The 20,457-nt window shown below is 39.4% G+C and overlaps 2 protein-coding genes across 2 annotated transcripts; both read right to left on the bottom strand.

Annotated features, from left to right (window-relative positions):
* Window positions 1–3,522: 3,522 nt before the first annotated feature.
* On the bottom strand, window positions 3,523–7,240 carry LOC147167153 (neurogenic differentiation factor 4-like). The gene is made up of 2 exons (XM_086087066.1): window positions 7,099–7,240; window positions 3,523–5,103 (listed from the first exon to the last, which is right to left on the bottom strand). The coding sequence occupies exon 2, from the start codon at window positions 5,096–5,098 to the stop codon at window positions 4,112–4,114; it is 987 nt and encodes a 328-aa protein (XP_085943192.1). The 5' UTR covers window positions 5,099–5,103; window positions 7,099–7,240; the 3' UTR covers window positions 3,523–4,111.
* Window positions 7,241–14,666: 7,426 nt separating this feature from the next.
* endou (endonuclease, polyU-specific) lies at window positions 14,667–18,687 on the bottom strand. Its single transcript, XM_086087156.1, has 9 exons — window positions 18,537–18,687; window positions 18,302–18,424; window positions 17,661–17,783; window positions 16,829–16,988; window positions 16,530–16,735; window positions 16,333–16,446; window positions 15,258–15,364; window positions 15,027–15,169; window positions 14,667–14,952 (listed from the first exon to the last, which is right to left on the bottom strand). Exons 1-9 carry the CDS (start codon window positions 18,592–18,594, stop codon window positions 14,832–14,834), a joined length of 1,155 nt encoding a protein of 384 aa, XP_085943282.1. The 5' UTR covers window positions 18,595–18,687; the 3' UTR covers window positions 14,667–14,831.
* Between the last annotated feature and the right edge of the window lie 1,770 nt (window positions 18,688–20,457).

The raw sequence follows: 20,457 nt of genomic DNA, 5'->3' as shown, positions 1-20,457 counted from the left end.
GTTTGAGGACAATTGAGTCCTGCACAATAACAGCCTGCTTTCGTGGTGCATGTTTATTTATTTACATATATTCAATTATATATATATATTTTTTATGACATTCATTTATGACTCATTCAAAATTATTCAGTGAGAAAATAAATATTTGAGGAGTGTATTTGATTGCATTTGGTCCATATTGTACTCTAGTATATGCAATAACTTTTTAGTGTAGAGGTGCAATGATTACTTGACTAATCAACACCATATTATCAATTATCAAATTCATTGAGAACTATTTTGACGCTCAACATTTTTTGCCTATTTTCTGACATGTGTCAGACCTAACCAGTATGAATCATATCTAAAACAGTTGGGTAAAAAAAAGAACTCAATTTGGGTCAAAAATCCACTATTGGGTCAATTTGAAAAAATGGGTTCAACCCAGAAAGTTTGGTCAAATTGAACCAAGTACCGAGTCGGTCGGTCCTTTTTTAAATTAATTAATTTATTTATTTATTACCAAAATTGGGTTGTTTTTGATCCATGCAGTTTTAATGATATATTTGTGCATTAGTCAATTTGAAATAATGTTGCTATTTTAAATAGACTGATGTAAATTTAAAAATGTTTTTTAATCCGATTAATCAACAAAATAATCACCAGATCACTTGATTAGTATTATTGTGTTTTTTTTTTTGCAGCCCTATAGTCCTTTATGTTGAGAAATGCACCTGACACAAACTACTATTGAGTTATTGATTTGCAATTTCCCCCTATTCATTTTCCAATATTTTCATTCATATGTGGAATAAGTCTTTTGTATTATTTTATGAGGCGCCGAGCAATTTTATTTCAAATGGTGCCAGTCTTGCGTTTGTTTCTGGCTCCTCTTCATGTGATTTGCCTGCAGTGCTTCTTTTGTTCTCCACCTCCAAGATAAAAAAAAAAAAAATACACATCACGTTCCTCTTTCCTATTAGACCGAGGTCCTCAGTTCTTGCTTTGAAGATTTAATCAGGCAGATTTCCTTGATTAATCCTAGTTTGATATGAGCTCCGGTTGGATGCACACTTTTGATTGAGCACAGTCCCCAGGTACCTTCATTAGCCTGATTATTCACACCCAAACACACTCCATCCACCAGTTTGCATGTAATTAGGTTAATTCTATTCCCCCATCTTCTCGTTTGCTGGCATGTGCAGATCTCGACAAATGTGCACTCATATATATGATCAACACTACAGGAGCTACAGCAACTTAAACCGAATATGATTTTTTTTTTTTTTAATTCTTATACCTGCACAGCAATGAAGGAACGTGATTGTAACGCCATTATTATTATTTTTTAAATCAAGGTTCGGTCAAGTTGTCATATTGTTCAATGCTGACATCTAGTGGCTAAAGGCTCCAACTTCCAACAACCAATTTCATATAAGTAATATCACCAGTTAAACACTTGGTGGCGCTGCTAATCCGCAGCTATTTCTCGAATCCACTCATCGACCATACCTATAACAAACGCGCTCCCAAATGAGGGGATTTGATTCCCAAATTGTCGTGAGAGTTTCACAATTTTATTTACTCACGCATTTACCTTTACATTTACAATCATACATTTAGAGTCGTTGTAAATCACTGTATTTAAGTGTGCATATCTTCAGTCTGCAGCTTCATTAGATTTAGCAACAAAAAAATATAATTCAACTATTTTGATCTACAGACCTAGTGCTATCTATCAATAAATGTTCCGACCAAAATCATGAGGACAAGCGGTATAGATGATGATCAATGAATGAACGCTCTAAGAAATGGGAATAATTGAGTAGTGTGTAGTGGAGGATACAAAGATAATAGTGGTTAGGTTTGATTGACACTATTTGCAGTGGTGTACAAGTGCATATTATGTCGATCGCAAAAGTTTTGAGTTCCAGCGTAAGAAACGAAAGCCAGGGCGTGATGTATCGTAATGAAGTGTAAAGTGAGCGTATCTTGAAGAATTGGAAACTACTTCATTCAGCGCTGCTCAAACTAAAAGAGCAATATAGCTTCCAATGAAACCTCTTCCACATCAAAGTGCAGTATCAGGGATCATGGGGTCAAATGGGGTCAGGTCAACAGCAATCCTTCGATTGATGCTCAAACTGCAAACATTCCAGTGAGTTGGCCTCTGAGCATCTTTTCATATTCATAAACGGGTCCACTCTCACATGTGTTTCTCACAGAGGTTTTGTTGTTCACGGTGCGCCACACACTTAGTTTGCCTGGTCAGTTTTGTGCAAATACACACGCAGGCTTATGCTAATCCCTGGGGAAACAAGGCGATAGGTTTCTCCCTACCCAGATCAAGCATGGGATGTTCGTCAGGATTATCATCTGTAATGGAACTGCCAGCATTATATTTAGCTCACAACACATTTAGCTGCTGCGCTTTGCAAACATCTCAATCATGACGGTTGACATATTCGTATTTAGTATTAGTGGGGATTTTGAGAGGAAAAGTGTGATGGTGCCACGGTTGACCACGATTCTTTTAAGAGCATTCCCACCAATGAGCTCTGACCTGCGCTGACCTTGTCACCTCTGGCTAAGCGACCTCTCAGTGGGTGGTCTCCACTCTGACCAGCATGAAACATGAATCACCTCAACTGCACACTCTCAGATAGATAGATAGATAGATAGATAGATAGATAGATAGATAGATAGATAGATAGATAGATAGATAGATAGATAGATAGATAGATCGATAGATAGATAGATAGATAGATAGATAGATAGATAGATAGATAGATAGATAGATAGATAGATAGATAGCTAGCCAAATAGCTAAATAGCAGCTAGCCAAATAGCTAGCTAGATTGATAGATACCTAGCCAAATAGCTAAAAAGCAGCTAGCTAACTAGATAGATAGATATAGATAGATAGATAGATAGATAGATAGATAGATAGATAGATAGATAAAATAGATACCAAGCTAGCTACCTAGCCAAATAGCTAGATAGATAGATACCTAGCCAAATAACTAAATAGCAGCTAGCTAACTAGATAGATAGATAGATATATAGATAGATAGATATAGATATATAGATAGATATATAGATAGATAGATAGATAGATAGATAGATAGATAGATAGATAGATAGATAGATAGATAGATAGATAGATAGATAGATAGATAGATAGATAGATAGATAGATAGATAGATAGATAGATAGATAGATAGATAGATAGATAGATAGATAGATAGATAGATAGATAGATAGATAGATAGATAGATAGATAGATGGAGAGATGGAGAGTAATGTGCGTGTCAAATTGCAGTGGAGGATTATTCCATCCTGGTGTTTGTGAAAAGGGAAGTGGAAACTTAAGCTATAATCACACATTTCTGTCTTTCAATCCTACATTGTACGTCAGCGGTTTCATTAAAAGATGGCTGCAGGATTAGTGCGGATAAACCACGAAATCTGTTAAAAAAGAAAAACAAGTGAAATGAAGTCGGGCAACAACATTAAGGCAGCTCAGGGCTGTTGAACGCAACATCAGTTGATTATTCATCTTTTAATGTCAATATCCAAAATATACAAATACAAGTGAAAAATCGTATGGACGTAATATCCATATTCCAATCACTGGTAACCTGAGAGTAAAAATTTTCTTGTGAACCACTCATTCATTTTTTTCTTCATATTCTTCTTTGTTTTTACACCAAAGATCTACAACACAGTGCTACAAAAAGAAATATTTCCCGACCTTCAAAATGAGGCCACACACAACAAAGAAAACTACGCACAAAAGAAAAAGACAGCAAGGAATGACACCACAAATACAAAACCGATCATAAAAACACGTACACAGCAGATCGAGATTGTGTGTATTAAATTAGACAATAAATAAAAATACATTTACTTTTTGTAGAATATTTGTTGCTACCAAAAAAAAAAGAGCTAAAATAGAAGTGCTTGTATGAATAGGACATTGCAGATGATCCGTCATGAGAATTCCCACTGGGATCCATTTGGTAATCAGTTTGGAAAGAAATATGCAACTTACTCTAACTTTATTCAGCTAGTCTATTGCGCACCACACACCGGATCAAATAGTTTGAGTCTACAGTTGGCAGGAAGTCTGCTAGTCTCTGTAGACGGGGGTTATCTGTCGGGGGGTCATGTGAGGTGGATGGTAGGAGTCATATGATGCTTGCACGCCGTAGCCGGTCTGAGGCGGGTACAGGCCGTGGTCCACGGGGGACGGGGAGTAGTGCGACGGCGCTAAGTAGTGAGGTGACGGCTCCTGTTTGCTGACCAGGTTGCTGCTGATGCTCAGGGGCGGAGTGGGGGGCCCCTCGTAGGGGGGCGTCCCCACCCCGCCGGTGTTGTACTCGTTTGGCGAGTGGCTCTCGTACGCCCCTCCTTTCATGGCCCTCAGGTGAAGCAGGTGGGCGGAGTCAAAACTGCCATAGGGTGGACTGGGCAGGCCCGGGGAGGCGTAGCTCGCCATGCCGGCGAGAGGCACGGGAGGCGGCCGGACTCTGTCGTCAGGCCTCCCGCCCGCGCCGGGCGCCGGGCCCAGCTGGAGGCAGCCGGACACGAGGTTGGAGGTGGGTTGCGAGAGGCCCTTGCACAGGGTCTCCATGAAAGCCCGGCTCTCCATGGAGAGCCCCCCATCCAGGGCGGCGGAGAGAGCGCAGATGTAGTTACGGGCCAGACGCAGAGTCTCGATTTTGGACAGTTTTTGGGTTTTGGAGTGGCAGGGCATGATGGTGCGCAGGTTTTCCAGCGCGTCGTTCAGGCCGTGCATGCGCGAGCGCTCCCTGGCGTTGGCTTTGACGCGTCGGGCGCGGAAGCGCTCCTGCCTGGCCTTAGTCACCCGCTTCCTCTTGGGGCCGCATTGTTTGGATTCAATTTCGCCCTCATTGCCTCCCTCGCCTTCCTCCTCGTCTTCCTCCACCTCCTCGCTGCCCTCTTCCGACGGCTGGTGGTTGACGCCGCGCGCTCTGCAGCGGTGCGAGGTCAAAGGTGAGTCGCCGTCGGGTGAGCTCATGTCACCCTCCAGCCACTGCACGGGGCTGACGTCCTCTTCTCCCTCCCCTTGTCTCGCAAAAGCCTTTATCATCATCGTTTCTGAAAACAACACAAGCATCCAACGTGAGCTGTAAAACATCACGCCATTCACTTTATATATATATATATATATATATATATGTATACTGTATATGTATATAATAGAGCTGTCACAATTACAATTAAGTTTTTTATTTTGATAAATCACATCTTAGAATTTTGATTAATCACGATTAATCGCTTAATAAAAAAGGCTTTTTTACTCAACATTTTTGTCCCGCCAAATTTGAAGAGCACCAGTTATGTGTTAATTATTTTGACATTTAATGTTATGAGGACGTCTTCAACATTTTTTGATCCACTGCACGCGCTCATCCTCCTCTTTTTCTAATCAGTTAATTTCTTGCATAATTTAAAATGGAGAAAAAATGACCCCAATATTTTGACATGAACAAATATTCTAAATGTGATGCCTTTATTAAATGCTTTACTTGAATGCATATAATTATGTTTATTGCTCAAACACAACCTGTGTTACCTTAAACGTAGCCATCTGCTGTCACGCTAAAGGATAATCTATGGTCAAAATTAGTAGTGTGATTAATCAGCGTTAATTCATGATTAATGTGATAATTTTTGTGATTAATTAATCAGTTAACGCTTTAACTATATATTTATATATATATATATATATATATATATATATATAGAGAGAGAGAGAGAGAGAGAGAGAGAGAGAGAGAGAGAGAGAGAGAGAGAGAGAGAGAGAGACCAAATACCAATACGAGATACGAGTACTCAACTCTTGAGTACTCAAAATATCAATACCAGTACCAATAGTACTCTTGATACATAAACCCCCCCCCCCCCCCAAAAAAAACAGTAACATAATAATGATCATTTTAAAGAAAGACCTTAAAATTGCATGAAATTGATGGCAATTTTCTAGTCTTTTAATTTCTAGTTCCTGAGGGAGGCTGATACTGGTATCGACCGCTGTCGTGAGTATCTTTGAAATAAGGCTGTGTATCGGTACTGAATTTAATAGAACTGTGCTACAAATGTATGTGAAAATGTACACTACAAATTGAACAACTATAAATGAATTGTTATTAATATCTACAGAAGTAAGTATTATGTATTATTATTCTTATAAACTCAGTATGTTTTAAAATGTGCCGTTCTCTCATTATATATTAATGAGGTGGTTGCTCAGATTAACACTTTTTTTTTCGTGATATGCTACTTTCTATACCATTTAAATATTTTATGGAGGGCGAGACTAGCGTGTTAAATCATTCAAGTCGAAGTTACAACAGAATTTTTATCTTCCATGACTGCAATGTCCCTAAATTGATTGAAGCCAGAATTAAATGTGCACAACTGTGACAACTTTGATGGATCATAACACTCGAAAACGTAGATTTTTGATAACAAAATAACTCTAAATGAACGCAAATGCCGAAATGCTGGGTGTTTGGTAAGGGTTGCGGGTTTCCCATGTACAGTAAGTAGCTTTCAGCACTGGACAGTTCTCTTTCTTTGCTCACCAGTCGACCCAACTTTCTCGGTGCTCCTTTCATCCCGCCATCTATGCAATCCCGTTCCTTGTCTCTCTCCCGCACTTGCTTGTAATCCCAGTCAACGTCTGAACTGGTAAAGCCCCGGGAGGATAAAGTCACTGACAGGTTGCTACTCCAATCTGGGCCATCGTAGGATTTACTCCGCGGCGATCACGGGATTAAAATGGAACCCTGACGACCCCAGATCAGACACAGAGAACTCTGGATGAATTGAAATATGATGTCCCTCTGCGTCGCGTTCGCGAAGCTTTTATTTGGATACTTTTCACGTCACAAATTATATTATTGATTTATTTTCTAATGAGCCTATTGGTTGTGTGAGTATTTAGTAGTTTGGAGAGTTAAGCGCGCGAAAATGTTCTCTCACCCAGTTGTCAGTAAAAACGAGTGACTAACTCATTCAGGCTACAAAATAGTAAAATGAATGTGAAATTCTGATGAGAGACGTGTGAAATTCTGATGAGAGACGTACCTGTCCTCTCGAAGTTGATCTTGCGTCCAACGGTCACACTTGGACTCGTCTGTCCATCAATAGAGAGAGAGTGTGTCTGTGTGCCTCTGCAGAGCTGCAGCGCAGTCTCAGTGAGGGTCACCGTGCAGGAGCTCTGGCTTTAACCTCCACTGACAAGCTCCTCCCCCACCCTCCCCCCCTCCCAGCCAGCCAAGTTGCGCGTGGCCGGCCCGTGGCTTGAGGGCCGCACGGCGCCCCCGTGCGTGTCTGCGTGTGTGTGTGTGTTTGGAGGTGGGGAGGGGGGAGGTTGGAGGGGGGGTGTTAGCCTTTGTTGCAGTGAGGCAGCACGTTTGGGGAGACGCGCTCAGCCGCCTGAGCTTAACTGTATGTGACAGCTTGAAGTTGCATGTGAGCAGGTGTTTGCTGCATGCCCTCTTGCAGCCTGCCGTCCCTCAGTGGCGGCCTGCTCAACTGTTGCACAAGAGGCAACTCGGAGCATATGAGGTGTGCAATTCAGTCAGAGTTTTGGAGAGAGAAAAAAACATCAAAACTCCTGATGCACGATGGAGCAGGGCAGCTTGAAAGTTTGCTTCTGGAAATGAAATGGTTTTAATCATGAGGATTATTATCTTTTTTTTTCCTTTATTTTTTTATTTTTACTATTTTAGTATTTTCTTATCTACAAAATGTGCCATATAAACGAAATAAAAAGCACCCAATAGCATTGTGGGCCATGCCAAATGTTATTTTTTTCTATTCGATATGGGCTATTAGAAATGGACAGCGGACCGCAAATGGCTGTAGTTTGGACACCACTGCATTATTTAATATTATAACAGTTCTATTTATGTGATCGTGTGAATTTCTGTAAATGTTCTGGTAAATGGTATTATTATGAAACACATAGTATTTGTAATAGAGGTGGGAAACTTTGAATGTCTCACGATTCGATTCCGATTTTTGGGCCTGCGATTCGATTCAGAAGCGATTTGCGATTAAGAACGAGTTTTGATTAAAAATGATTTGCTTGACAATGATTTTTGCTTCAATCTATAGATGTGCAAGGAATTGTAATGATCTACTCCAGTCTGACTCGCTAATGCTAATTAGCGCGCTACTCGCTGCACTTTTATCACTCAAAAGAACGGCTCCACACTGGAACCCCCCCAACTTTTATTGGAATTACTTGATCGTGACTTTTTCCTTCTACTCTCTAATGTGGCTACAACTTAACAGCGTATTAGACCGCGTGGAACCACACTGCCCCTCAGTGGCCAAACCGGGTACAACATGAACAGCGCTCCAAATAAAGGCACACACAGACAAAGGCAAGACAGTCAAAAATAATTTCAATAAAATCGATTTTGGGACATTTAAAATGGATTCTAAATCGTACTAAATGAGAAACGTGATTCTTATGAGAATCGATTTTTTTGGGCACACCCCTAATTTGTAATGGGTCAGGATGAAGCATTGTGTTTATTTGGTAATTACTATTAGAGCACATTATATCATATATCATAATAAAGATAATTTCAGCCACCAGTTTTTTTTTTTTCATGAGGAAAAAATGAGGCATTTATTTGAGATTAAGTTTTTATTTGCACAAGCGGCCTTCACTAGAAATTCATGAAGATGTGGCGTCAATTAAAATAGAGGACACTTATTGTAAGCAATACAATATACTTGTTATGAGTCTGTTAGTTGTTATGTATTTATTCTATAATCGAGGCTTGTGTCAATTATCTCCATTTTAGATATAAACCATTGACTTTGGAATCCATCCATCCATATATTTCAGATACTAAAAATGATCATGTGAATAAAAAAAAAAGCCATAGATCACGTTACATTTCGACGTGGAATTTACAACATACTATCCGTCATTGAGTTTTTAATGCACTCAAAGAAATGAATCACCAAACTAATAACCAGCCGGGAAGGATCATGCAAATACAATAAGAATCATGCATAAATCAACAGTTTGGAAATCTAAATGCATCACATGACAATTTTGGCTTGGTTGAGTAAGAGGTCAGAACGGGAACAAGATGAGGACTGAGACTGTCCCTCTTGATATTTTCCCTGATGAATAGTGCAAAGCAAAACCAGAGTATGAGCTTCTCAGTGCTCGTTCATCTCCCAGCTTCTCGTATTCCGCACCTGCAGCCTGAATTGGGAATTGCAATGTTGGGCCTACTGCCTCCCCTGGAGGGACGTTCGCTAGCAGAGACCTCGTGTCCTCGCGGTATTCACTATGAGGCCCGACGACATGCATCTCCCTTACATGCTGTTTTTCTCCCCGCTCACTTTTTTTGGCCTACTTATTTTAAACAACATATGTTCAAAAAGTGCTACATTTGGTCATTCACAGGCCACTTCTTTAGGTACACCTGTATCATTTAAAAGCAAAATTCTGCACTGTTTGACACGGTCGAATTGGTACCTTGACTTTTTTTTTTTCTTTCAAAAATGTGAGACATGACACGGTATGGTGGCAGGGAACTCAACTCACTTCACAACCAGCAACAGTTTGGAATGTGACATGACATGTTGACTAACAATTTAACAATACTCACCTAAATATTTTCTTTATCCTCTACAGAGAATGGCAAATATTGCTATGGCTTACATGATGACGTCCTCAAACGTTCACCTGAAATTTTCCTCTATTGTCGGATATTCCTTCATTCATTGGTGTCTCATCATGAAGACATTATCATGTCTTTCCAGGCCACATGTGTGAATTCCACAGTATGTCGAAAATGGTTATGATATTTTTTTTCCTAAATGAACCCATCAAACTTCACTTCAGTAGACACAGACAGGCGCACGCATAAACTCCAACTCCCACTCAATCCCATGTGCTTCAATGTGTGTGACTGTGGGGGGAAAGAGGCTTCCGTCCATCTGTTGTACTCAAAGTGCGATGAGAGAAGTCACCTCCGCACGTGAGGAGCGCATACATGCATGTACGTGCTTATTTGTGAATACGCCAGGGACGTCAGCTGATTGCACGAGAAGCCATCCACTTTCTGCGCTTACACACAAATTGTCCAGCAGTCTAGATCTAACCCCTTTTTATTTTTCTTTGTATCTAGATCGTGTTCCTTCTCTTTAAAGGGAATGAGGGGAGCCACTTTGATTGGCCGGGAATCAAGTTTCTTCTGTTCACTCCCACAACAGCGCAAAATACAACTTCTAACCGCAAGCATCGACAAAAATTGCAAACGAAAGAAAACTCCACCATTGTGAACAGTTACACTGCACTTTGCGCGAGTCTTGCGCTGGCCTATTCTGCATTCAAACAACCACATAGCTTCAGCTAAGATGTCTAGTTAGCTTAATGCTAACAAACAATGCAAAATTCTATAGATGGACTAAAGAATAGCATCTTTATTCACGTGTTTTAACCCTAAATCACAAACAGGTAATATAGCAACACTCTTAGGCATATATTATTTATCCTCTGTGAAGAACAACCAATAAATACTCTTAGTGCAACTTCCTGAGGCCCATCTCCATCCCCAGGCGGCCAAGGCGCACACACCAGAAGAAGCAGCACACAAAAAAGTGTCAAAACCTATTTGATTCTTTACATTCTATTTAGTTGTCAGAGCCGTAAAGTTATATGTCGTACAATATTAAAGAATAGATATAAAAAATATATCTCTTACTAAAAACACTTTTTTCATTGGCTGGCTGTAAAGATATTTGAGATATGTATTTTGAGTAAACTTGTCTGTTAAGGCGCCATTTTAATACCATGTTAACTTTTTCCCTGCCATACATATGTATAACCATTCACTTTGTGGCACACTTGAGTGTAAAATATTTCTTCAAATTGCTTGTAAAGTTAACTCATTCACTCCCAGCCATTTTCACTTTCCAGTTTTACTGGATTTTGACAAATTTTGCAAGGCCCACAGAATGTTGTGTTCTATTGCTATAAAAACATGGAACTTACCAAAAGAAAAATGTTAATCTCTTCTTTCATCAGGAAAAAAAAGTATATTTCTACTTGTTTCCGTTCTGCAGCAATTAGCATTAGAATATAACTAAGTTTCATCATTATTCACAAATCTATTTAGAATTGTGAGTAAATTGGCTTTTTTTAAACATGGCCCCTGGTTGATCTCTTTGGCTCTGCTGCCACCTGCTGGCCGTTTGAGTAATAAATACCATTGCTTCAACCGTTCTTTGCAGTTGAGAGGCTGCATCAAAGCCTTCTGTATGCTCTAGTATTAAAAAAAAACATTAAAAAAGTATAAATATGTCTTTGGGACACTTAAAACATTTCAAATAGAATATATTTATATGTTTTTGGGAGCAAATGAGTTAATAAAGAAAATACTGAAAATGAAACTGAAAATATGCAGTCTTCTGGTTGTTATTAGTAGTATAGCGAGCATCAAAGATAAAAGAACAGTGCAGTCCTTTTAGAAATTTACACTCCCTCATCATGTCTCCTTTTTTTAATGATACATTTATGTATAGGGGTTAGGGTAAGGGGACTACAGATGCAAATTAGAAACCGCTGCTAGAATCTGGCATATTTACAACTTAATTTGCTGTTCATTAATGTGCATTGTCCCTTTCAAATAAAATGAAATGAAAATGAAATCTAAGAAACTCAGGACGCTAATTAGCGAACCTCCAGGCTTCCCATTCTGTTGCCCTCTGTTGGTCATTGTTATTTTTTTCATATTTGTCATACATGTTGTGACTTGAATACAAATTCTTTGTTTTTTTCTAATAATAATAATAATAATTATTATTATTATTATTATTTTTACATTTATATTATATTTATATTATATTTATTTTTTTATTATGTTTTAGCAGATTATTTCTATTTCCATTTTTCACAAATGGAAGGAGGAGCAGCATGAGTTGTGTTTTTCCTTTACTTTCCAGCCGTGGGTAATCTGTAAAAGTGAAGTAATCAACTAAGTTATTGCGAGTCCAGTTGTGCGATTCAACCGTTTAACATCCAACTCAGCCGAGACGGTGGCTCTCCATATGTGTGCTTTTACTTCAAAAAGCATAGTATGCTAATAGTGGTAACAATATGGAGCGCATACAAAAAGTGCAGAGAATGAACGTTGCTGCGAGTTTCATGGTCCCCCATCAACTTTTTGAATTGACCCACATCCTTGCCACACTTGAACCTCCCTCCAGCCCGACGCCGACCCGGGGGAGGCTGGGGTGATGTTGACCATGTGTCCCCCTGCTAACCATCTCATTGATGGACCCCACGACTGGATAAAATAGTCCCCTCGAACCCCCACCCCCTCGCCTCACTAAACCCCCTTAACCCTTCTCTAAAGCCGCTGTTGGCCCCCCGTTGTGCGTGCTCATTGGCTGACCGCCTTCAGGCGTCCCTTTTTCACGGGCCTATTGTCTGGGCCCGTAAGCAGCTTTGTTTCTGCATGTGCAGCTGGGCTAGCCCGCGCTGCCATTAGCCGCAACACGCTACACACAGAGCGGGATAATATAATTACAAAACAAAAGTCAGGTGGCTCACGAGATCTGCCAGGAGAAGCCAATTTGGGGGAGATGCAAGGACACGCTGGCGGGTGGCCAGCTATAATTCGATTATCAACTTGTGTGAATGACAAAAGAAACAATTGAATCTTTTTTTCTTTTATTTGCCCCACTGTGATTTAATCGAATTCCATTTCGGCTGCAAAAACGGCAGCGTGAAAAGAAAGAAGATTTACTCTTCCAATTTAGCGGCCGCCCGCTCAGCAAATTTGATATTCTGCGACAAAATTGCAGGAGAAATCGTCCCCCCCCCCTCGGACGCGGCGGCTGCATGTGAGGCCCGCAGCAGATTGAATGAGCCGGGCTCGGCGTTTCGCCGCAAACTGACGGCTCTTGTGCTCTTATTGTGCATGAATGCGCACAGACGAGCGGACAATGGGATCAGTGGCAGATCCATCTCCTGTAATGCTTTCTTTAAACACGGACTGCAAGTGTGTCCCCCTGTTCTGTCGGCAGACCAGAATTTATCCTGTTAGTCACCCTAGATGAGTGAAAAAGACTCAAATCAACCCCCATCCCAGCTGGACACACACACGCACACACACACACACACGTACACACACTGCCGCTTTATAGACAGCTGATATGAGCAGGTTTAGCTGGTGACTACTGTTTGGAGGAGGTCAAGCAGAACAGCATCGGTTAATGTCTTTTTGTCTCTTCGGCCCGTACCGTAAAGACAATAAGCAATTGTGTCAAATGGACACAGGCTCGTTATACTCAAGGGCTGGTGTCAGTATTGCACCCACTCAGGGTGCGTAAATGGCCATTTTGTGCCCCATTAGGCGCAGTTGGATGCTGCCCCTGCCAGAGCGCCGCATTCTCATGATCTGTGGAACTCCTCAGAAATGTTCCAACACAATTTGATGCACTGTTTACATTTTATTCAGGGGCGAGTCCAGGGTCAGACTTTCAGGGTGCCGAGGTCACGACCGGGCAAGATAAATGGAACTGTTTTGTACATTTTAATGTCATTTCATTCCCACACTTATGAAAGTCGACGACTTCGCACTTTTTGGTCATGGGCATCAAATCAGTTAGCTTGTCAGTAGCACCTTGGCTTTAGTATTAACACACAAAATATGCTACGCTAACGTAAAAAAATACATCTCTAAAGGGGGCGGCAGACATATTTTCTTCATGTCCATGTAATGAACATAAATCTCAATGCTTTTTTTTGTGGTTACTATAAGATAAACTGTACTTTGCCTTCATTTATTTTATAAAAACGTTTTTGCCCATTAAATTACTACAAAATCAACTCAAAATTACTTAAAGTTGTGTTCCTAATATCTAATCGGCTAAATTCGACATTTTGAGTTAATGTGTGTATATATATATATATATATATATATATATATATAATTATTATTTAATGGGCAAAAGTGTTTTTTTAATTAAATAAGGACAAAGGTCTATCGTTTTTTTTTTTATGAAAAAAAAAAGACCTCAAACTGCAATTTAAAGCACATTCCCTTCCTTTAAACATAGAGAGTGAATTACAAAGTAGCCTATAGATCCAGAATATTAAAAAAGAAGAAAAAGAAAACAAACAGGTAACAGCTGTCAAACTCATTTACTGTTGCCAGCCAGGCACTCGTTGCTAATGCTAACAGCTAGCCACTAACGTCGGAGATTTGTACCGTACCATACAATGACGTTGTAATTAACTTTTTTTTAGCGTCCTGAATTAGCGATTGAATGAGTTGTGTTGCAAGTTGTTTTGATGTTGGTCTCGACTATGTAACGTCAATAAAAACCACGATGAGGAAATACGAAACGTCTAAAAGTCAAGCTAGCCACGACATGGGCCAACTTCAAAATAAAAGTATACTTGGACTATTTGATCATTTTTATTTTGAAGTGTGTGTGTTATGTTGAGTATGTTTCCAGCTTTCTTGACATGTCTGAATGACGGGGTCGGACAAGAGGCAAAAAATTAAAATAAAATATTATATATATATAATATATATTAAAAACTCATTAATTTAAAGACGTTGCACCACAAGTAAATGCAAGTATGAGCCACTTCCAGGACCGCATCATTTCAGAATTGCTTTATTAACGCATTTTTGAGTCCATTCTTTAAACTCTCCCAAGATAGTGTTTCCTCAATATTCCTCATCATTCAATGTGAGACGTGTACAATATGTTGCTTGTGCAGGAGTGTCACAACATAGAGTATTGTAGACTCCAGCAAGAGTTGTTTAGGTCCGGGGTGTTACAGGATAACCGGTGCCAATAAATTTCTTCCCATCGCCGTAGTGCGAGTTATCCCACGTGTATGTTTGGATGATCAGCTCCTTTCCGCCCAGATTCAAACGACAACTAAGAAAGAGAGACAAACATTGTCAATCCAATCCAGCAAGTGTGCGCTGACAAGGCCGGACGGCGGCGCTCACTGTTTTCCGGGCCGGGTGATGTAACACAGGCTGTAAATGGCAAAGTCAAATTCGGGGCTGCCGCCAATGACGGCAGAGCCCACCTGCTTGAAGTAGCCGTCCCACTTGAACTGCATTCCCAGCACATCTGGGAAGGTTGTCCACTGCGAGGAGGAAGATGAGACAAGATGGTGAAGGAAGCGTCACACACGGGATAAAGCGTGACAAACAACGGAGGAGGTTTGTATTTACAGGCCCGTTGAAGCTGTGGCTGTAGTAATTCAGGAGTCCTCTTTTCTCAAGAAGGTAAAACTGGATCCAGTTGTGGAAGCCTGACACCTTCCCACCCTTGATCTCACCTGGAACAGAGTGACATTTCTGTCTTTTTTTTATTCTTACATGAGTTTAGAGTTCTTGGAAGCGCTTGAATTTTTCTTTAGCGTTGACATTTGAAAGTGCGTTATAATGTTTACATATGTAACTTGCGAGCTCAACTAATGACAACGGGCTAATTTTGAATCAAAAAACTAAATGTTGTTTGTTTACATCAGTGAAGTGCAACTGGCAGCACGCGTACCACGTGCGGCCCACGCGCATATCCTGAATGGCCCCAGCATTCATTAAAATAAATAAAAAATTCATAATAAAAATGGGTGAGATCATATATAACCGTGTTTACAAAAATTATAAATTACTATTATTATTATTATTATTATTATTATTATTTATTACGCAACACTTAGTCACTTTTTCATATTGCACTCGACAAATACTCCACATATATATTTAAAAAAAAACTCAAACTAAAAGAAAAACGAATAAAAACAAAACAAAAATAAAGCATTTAAAAGATCTAACATAAAATAATAATAATACATTTTATTTGTAAAGCACTTTATATTTGACATCAAACCTCAAAGTGCTACAGTGAGTAAACATAAAACACATAATAAAACCAATTTTAAAAAAATAATCATAAAAATCACAATACGTCTTTCTAAAAAGGAAGGTTTTAAGTCCTTTAAACTATTTCAAACTAACTGACTTAGGTCAAGTGCTTCCTGCATCCTTCATCCTTCATATTGCACTCGACAAATACTCCATATATATTTAAAAAGAAGTAAAACTAAAAGAAAAACTAATAAACACAAAACTAAAATAATGCATTTTCAAAAGAACTCTAAGAAAAACTAATAAAGCTGCTCTAAAAACTATTCCAAACTAACTGAATTAAAAAACAAAGGTCAAGTGCTTTCTGCAGCCTTCATTTTTTTTGTGTGTGAAATCCTTACTTTAAATGTTTAGATGATATTACTTTAGTTCAAACCTGCAAAAATGTGCTCAAAGCCACTGGAATCCATCTTTCTGTTGTTTCGAGAGTAAAGGCCAAACCACATCATCTTCAAGTCGGAGACGAACTCTTCCTCTGACGCGTAGATGCCTTCAAGGGCAAAAGAACTTCTATTTGATGAAACAAAATATATGCGTGTGTGCATGTGCGTGTGTGTGTGTGTGTTGACCTACCCTTAGTGTACAAGAAGGCAAAGAGTTCTCGTCCCAGCTCGGTGTTGAGCATGGTCTCCCTGAGAAAGACGTCCTGCTCAGCCGTCTCCTGGGGGCTATCGTCCTCCGTTTGTCCCGTCATCCTGTTGTAGTTGTCCAACAGAGCCACGAGAGCCGCATAAGTGGGCCTGGAGAACAAACTCGCCTCATCCACAAAGCGGAAAAAGCTAAAAGCACAAAAACAAAACGCGACCTGACGTTCAACTGGTGCAAAAGACGTGTGAAAGTGCCCCAAAAAAAAAGATGAGATGTTGCCTCACGGGCGAGGGGAAAGGTCAGCCTGGGAGCCGGTCTGAGATCCTGAGATCAAGGCCTGGGAGTCAATCTCCAACTGTGAGGCGGAAGCCCGGTTTGAGTCCAGAGCGTAAAGTGCTTCAGAGACAGACTTGATTTCGGCATCGGTGATCAAGGTTTCACCACCTGCACATGTTCAGTATTAATTATTTGACCTTCGTGACCCTGCAACTGCATACAGATATAGGAAAGTCTTATCTAGAGTTACACTGACACCTGCTGGTTGAATATGGTAATTGATTTATATTCAGTTTGCATAGACATCAAACAGAGATGATGATAGTTACACTGGACTATAATAATAATAATAATAATAAGTAACATGTCAGTAAGCTGTATTTCCTCCTAAAATGTATTGAATTAATGAAATACATTGAATTAATCTCTTTCCCATTCCGACCTTAAAGGCGAACGTAAACAAAGATGTGCTGTTTCCAATGAATTGTTTGTTTTTCTGGTTCGGTATGAACAAATCGCGTTGGGTTGCGTTAAGTTACTTATCTCGACTAACTAAATGGATGTAATAATAAATAAAGAGATAAATATGTTTATAATTGTGTAAATTCTATTTTGCCATCCACGGTCTGTGTCTCCATTGGGGGTCGACGTTGACTTCGCAACTCGGAACTCCCAAGTTCAAATGGGCATTCCAGTGTACTTTTCCTAGTCGGATGTCGGAAAAGTTTGACTTCGAATGCAGCAGACGACTTTAAGGGTCATGATCCATCACGTGAAGGTGAGCAGGTGTTCTCCGTGTGGCAGCACACGTGAATGAACTTGATTTCTACTCTGGCTTACCTTTGCATACGTTTGCGTAGTCGCTGCAGCAGTTATTGTACTGCGTGCATTTCGAGTTGCAGTGGCACTCATTTTGAGAGTTGTATTTTTCATTGCACCGGCCGTTACAAGATCTGGATCCAGCTAAATAAAGAGAACATAGAACACACGCAATGGTAAGGTGTTGGTGGTAAGTTAAAGTATTGCATTAGTAGAATTGAGTTACTCCTGTGGATGGCAGAAATGAAACACTTAAACGATCATATCACCCAATCATTTGGAACAATTGATTCAGAAAAATAATCGATCTTTTTAAATGTTCTAACCATCTCCCCACTGCGACATCTGGTGGCCAATTGTAAAACAGGAGATCAGTGTTGCCAACTCCCCAGTAAGGAAAGTAGCTATTGGCTGTCTGTCGTCACCAAATTTACACAATTAGCAGACAGTATATAATTGCAATGGACCAAAAGAGAGAGAAATGTTATCATGGGAGAGAAAAAGTGAATAGCCCAACCCTTACCCCACATGCCCTAAATATGTGTAGAAAAATACAAATGACATCATGATATCATGTTCAATAAAGATAAGGAAAGTACATTTTAATGTGAATCTGGATAACATAGCCTTTTTTTTTTTTTACATGATTCAAACGGACGTACCTTTACAAAGTACTGCATAGTCCGAACAGCAGTCTCTGAAGCGCTCACAGGACGGATTACACTGACAGGAGAAATCGCTGTCAGTTCCAAATCCACAGCGAGCCTGACATGAGTCAAGGGAGTCTAGAAGGCAACAGGACACATTATTCTTATGACCCACTAATAAATTCTGTGACAATTTTTAAACCCATACAGATGTGCCACAATGTCAAAAAGGAAGGAAAAAACATCTTACTGCTGTGTGCCTGACAGAGGAGAGTGACCCAAAGCGCTAAGACGGCAATGAGCTTCATCCTGGCTCACTGGAAACAAGATGGACAGAACCTTGTTGTGCTTTCCCTTTTATAGAGCACAGCCCTGTCGTATACCCGCCAGGCCACATGGCAGGATTCACCGCACAAGGTGTCGAAAATGCCCTTTAGACAGGATTCGCTCAGGTATTTGCGTTGGTTTAATAATTGTTCCATTTGGGTGACTCCAGATATATTTTCTTAATGTGCAAATACACTTTGCTATCTTTTCTCTGTGAAACTCAACACCTGCTTTGTATGCCAACTCAACTTTAGTCTACTAAGGGGGGAAAAAATCAAGTGATAACCGTGATAACTTTTGTAGTTTGCATGCAGTTTTCATCTATGAAAGTAACTAATGAATTAGATGATCTTTGTATTTAAAGTGAAGCTCGCATGTCTTATTGTATGGAAGCGTATTGCATTCACTTGAAAAAAAAAACAACAACTCCTGTTTTTCTGACAAATTTTTGGGGGGAGCTTTGTTTTTTTTGAGTATTTTTAATTTTTATTTTCTGAATATTTTTTGACAGAAAAAAATATTTAGAAAAACAGGAGGAAAATATTCAGAAAAACTGAAAATTTATTATTTTATTAAACAGGGAACAATTACTCAGAAAAACTGAAAAATAAAATAAGAAAAACTGAGGAAAATATTTTTTCGTAAACAGAAAAAAACCCTTAAAAAACAGGGGGGGGGGGGGGGGCAAGAGAAACAAAGCTCCACCAAAAAATTAGTCAGAAAAATAGGACTTTTTTTTTTCAAGTGAATGCAATACGCTTCTGTATTATTGTGACAAAATGTATAAAGTTGCATTTTAGGTTTGTCATTCTGTCAGATGTTGTGTTTCACAGGTTTTTTTCAAGGCAGCTCTGACTAGACAGATTCGACTAGACAGATTCGACTGAGTTAAGTCACGTGCGCCCTCCACAGACATTTTTACTTTAAATTTCACTACATTTGTAACAACTCGTGATCCCGCCAATCTTTGCATGATGATATCAAGACAAGCATGCTGATTAACACATCCAGTCCATCCAGCATCTGTACAGTCCTGGTGTAAAAAAAACACATTGTAATCATAAACATTTAAATTTAGCAAGGTCTTTTTCATGTGACATAAAAAAACAAAATGAGAATCTCACTGTTTACACAAGTTTAAGAACAGTCTTGTTACTTCTAGGTAACAAGACTGTGCAAGCAATACCAAAAAATTAAGTGATCTCGACCACTCGCCAGAGATGCAGTAAAGCAAGACTATCAGGAATATCGGGTGGGGCAAAACAAAGGAAATTAGACCAAAAAGAGAAAGACAAAAACTTGAAAATCCTGTTGCCCACCATTAAGTATGTAAATATGAGGGGTTCTACATCCCCTGCAAGGCAATTTACAAGTAAAGTCTTGCATGAATAACTGAAAATGATAAGTGCCTTTCTGAAGACCCAAACGGTCATTGTACCATTTTGACAATTACCTAGATTTGTAAAAGCACAAAGAATTGAAGGTTGATGTTTTGCCATCTAATATTCTACTGATTTTCATGATTTAGGAATTGTCAATAGTTGGTTTCTGCATTCCTGTAGGCCAGTGGTTCCCAACCTTTTTGTCGTATAGCTACATAAAGTGTCGGCTACTTTTTATATTATTTTTATTTTTTATTTTTTATTCAGGTATCATATTGAAGTCATTTATTAGGATGTGCTTCACATGTCAGAGTTAAAACGACTTAAACTATATGTAGGAGACTTGGATAATCGTAAAGATTAATAATCTTTAAGTACGAATAGATATTGGTACCGTACAGTATTTTATTTTATTTAATTTAGCATATGTAGTTACCCTCCTTCATGCCAGAGGGCGTTGTA

The sequence above is a fragment of the Leptonotus elevatus genome, chromosome 10 (assembly GCF_054856555.1).
Source record: "Leptonotus elevatus isolate MCC_2025b chromosome 10, RoL_Lele_1.0, whole genome shotgun sequence".
In the NCBI taxonomy this organism is placed as follows: domain Eukaryota; kingdom Metazoa; phylum Chordata; class Actinopteri; order Syngnathiformes; family Syngnathidae; genus Leptonotus; species Leptonotus elevatus.
This window is presented reverse-complemented; position numbering and strand designations above follow the sequence as displayed.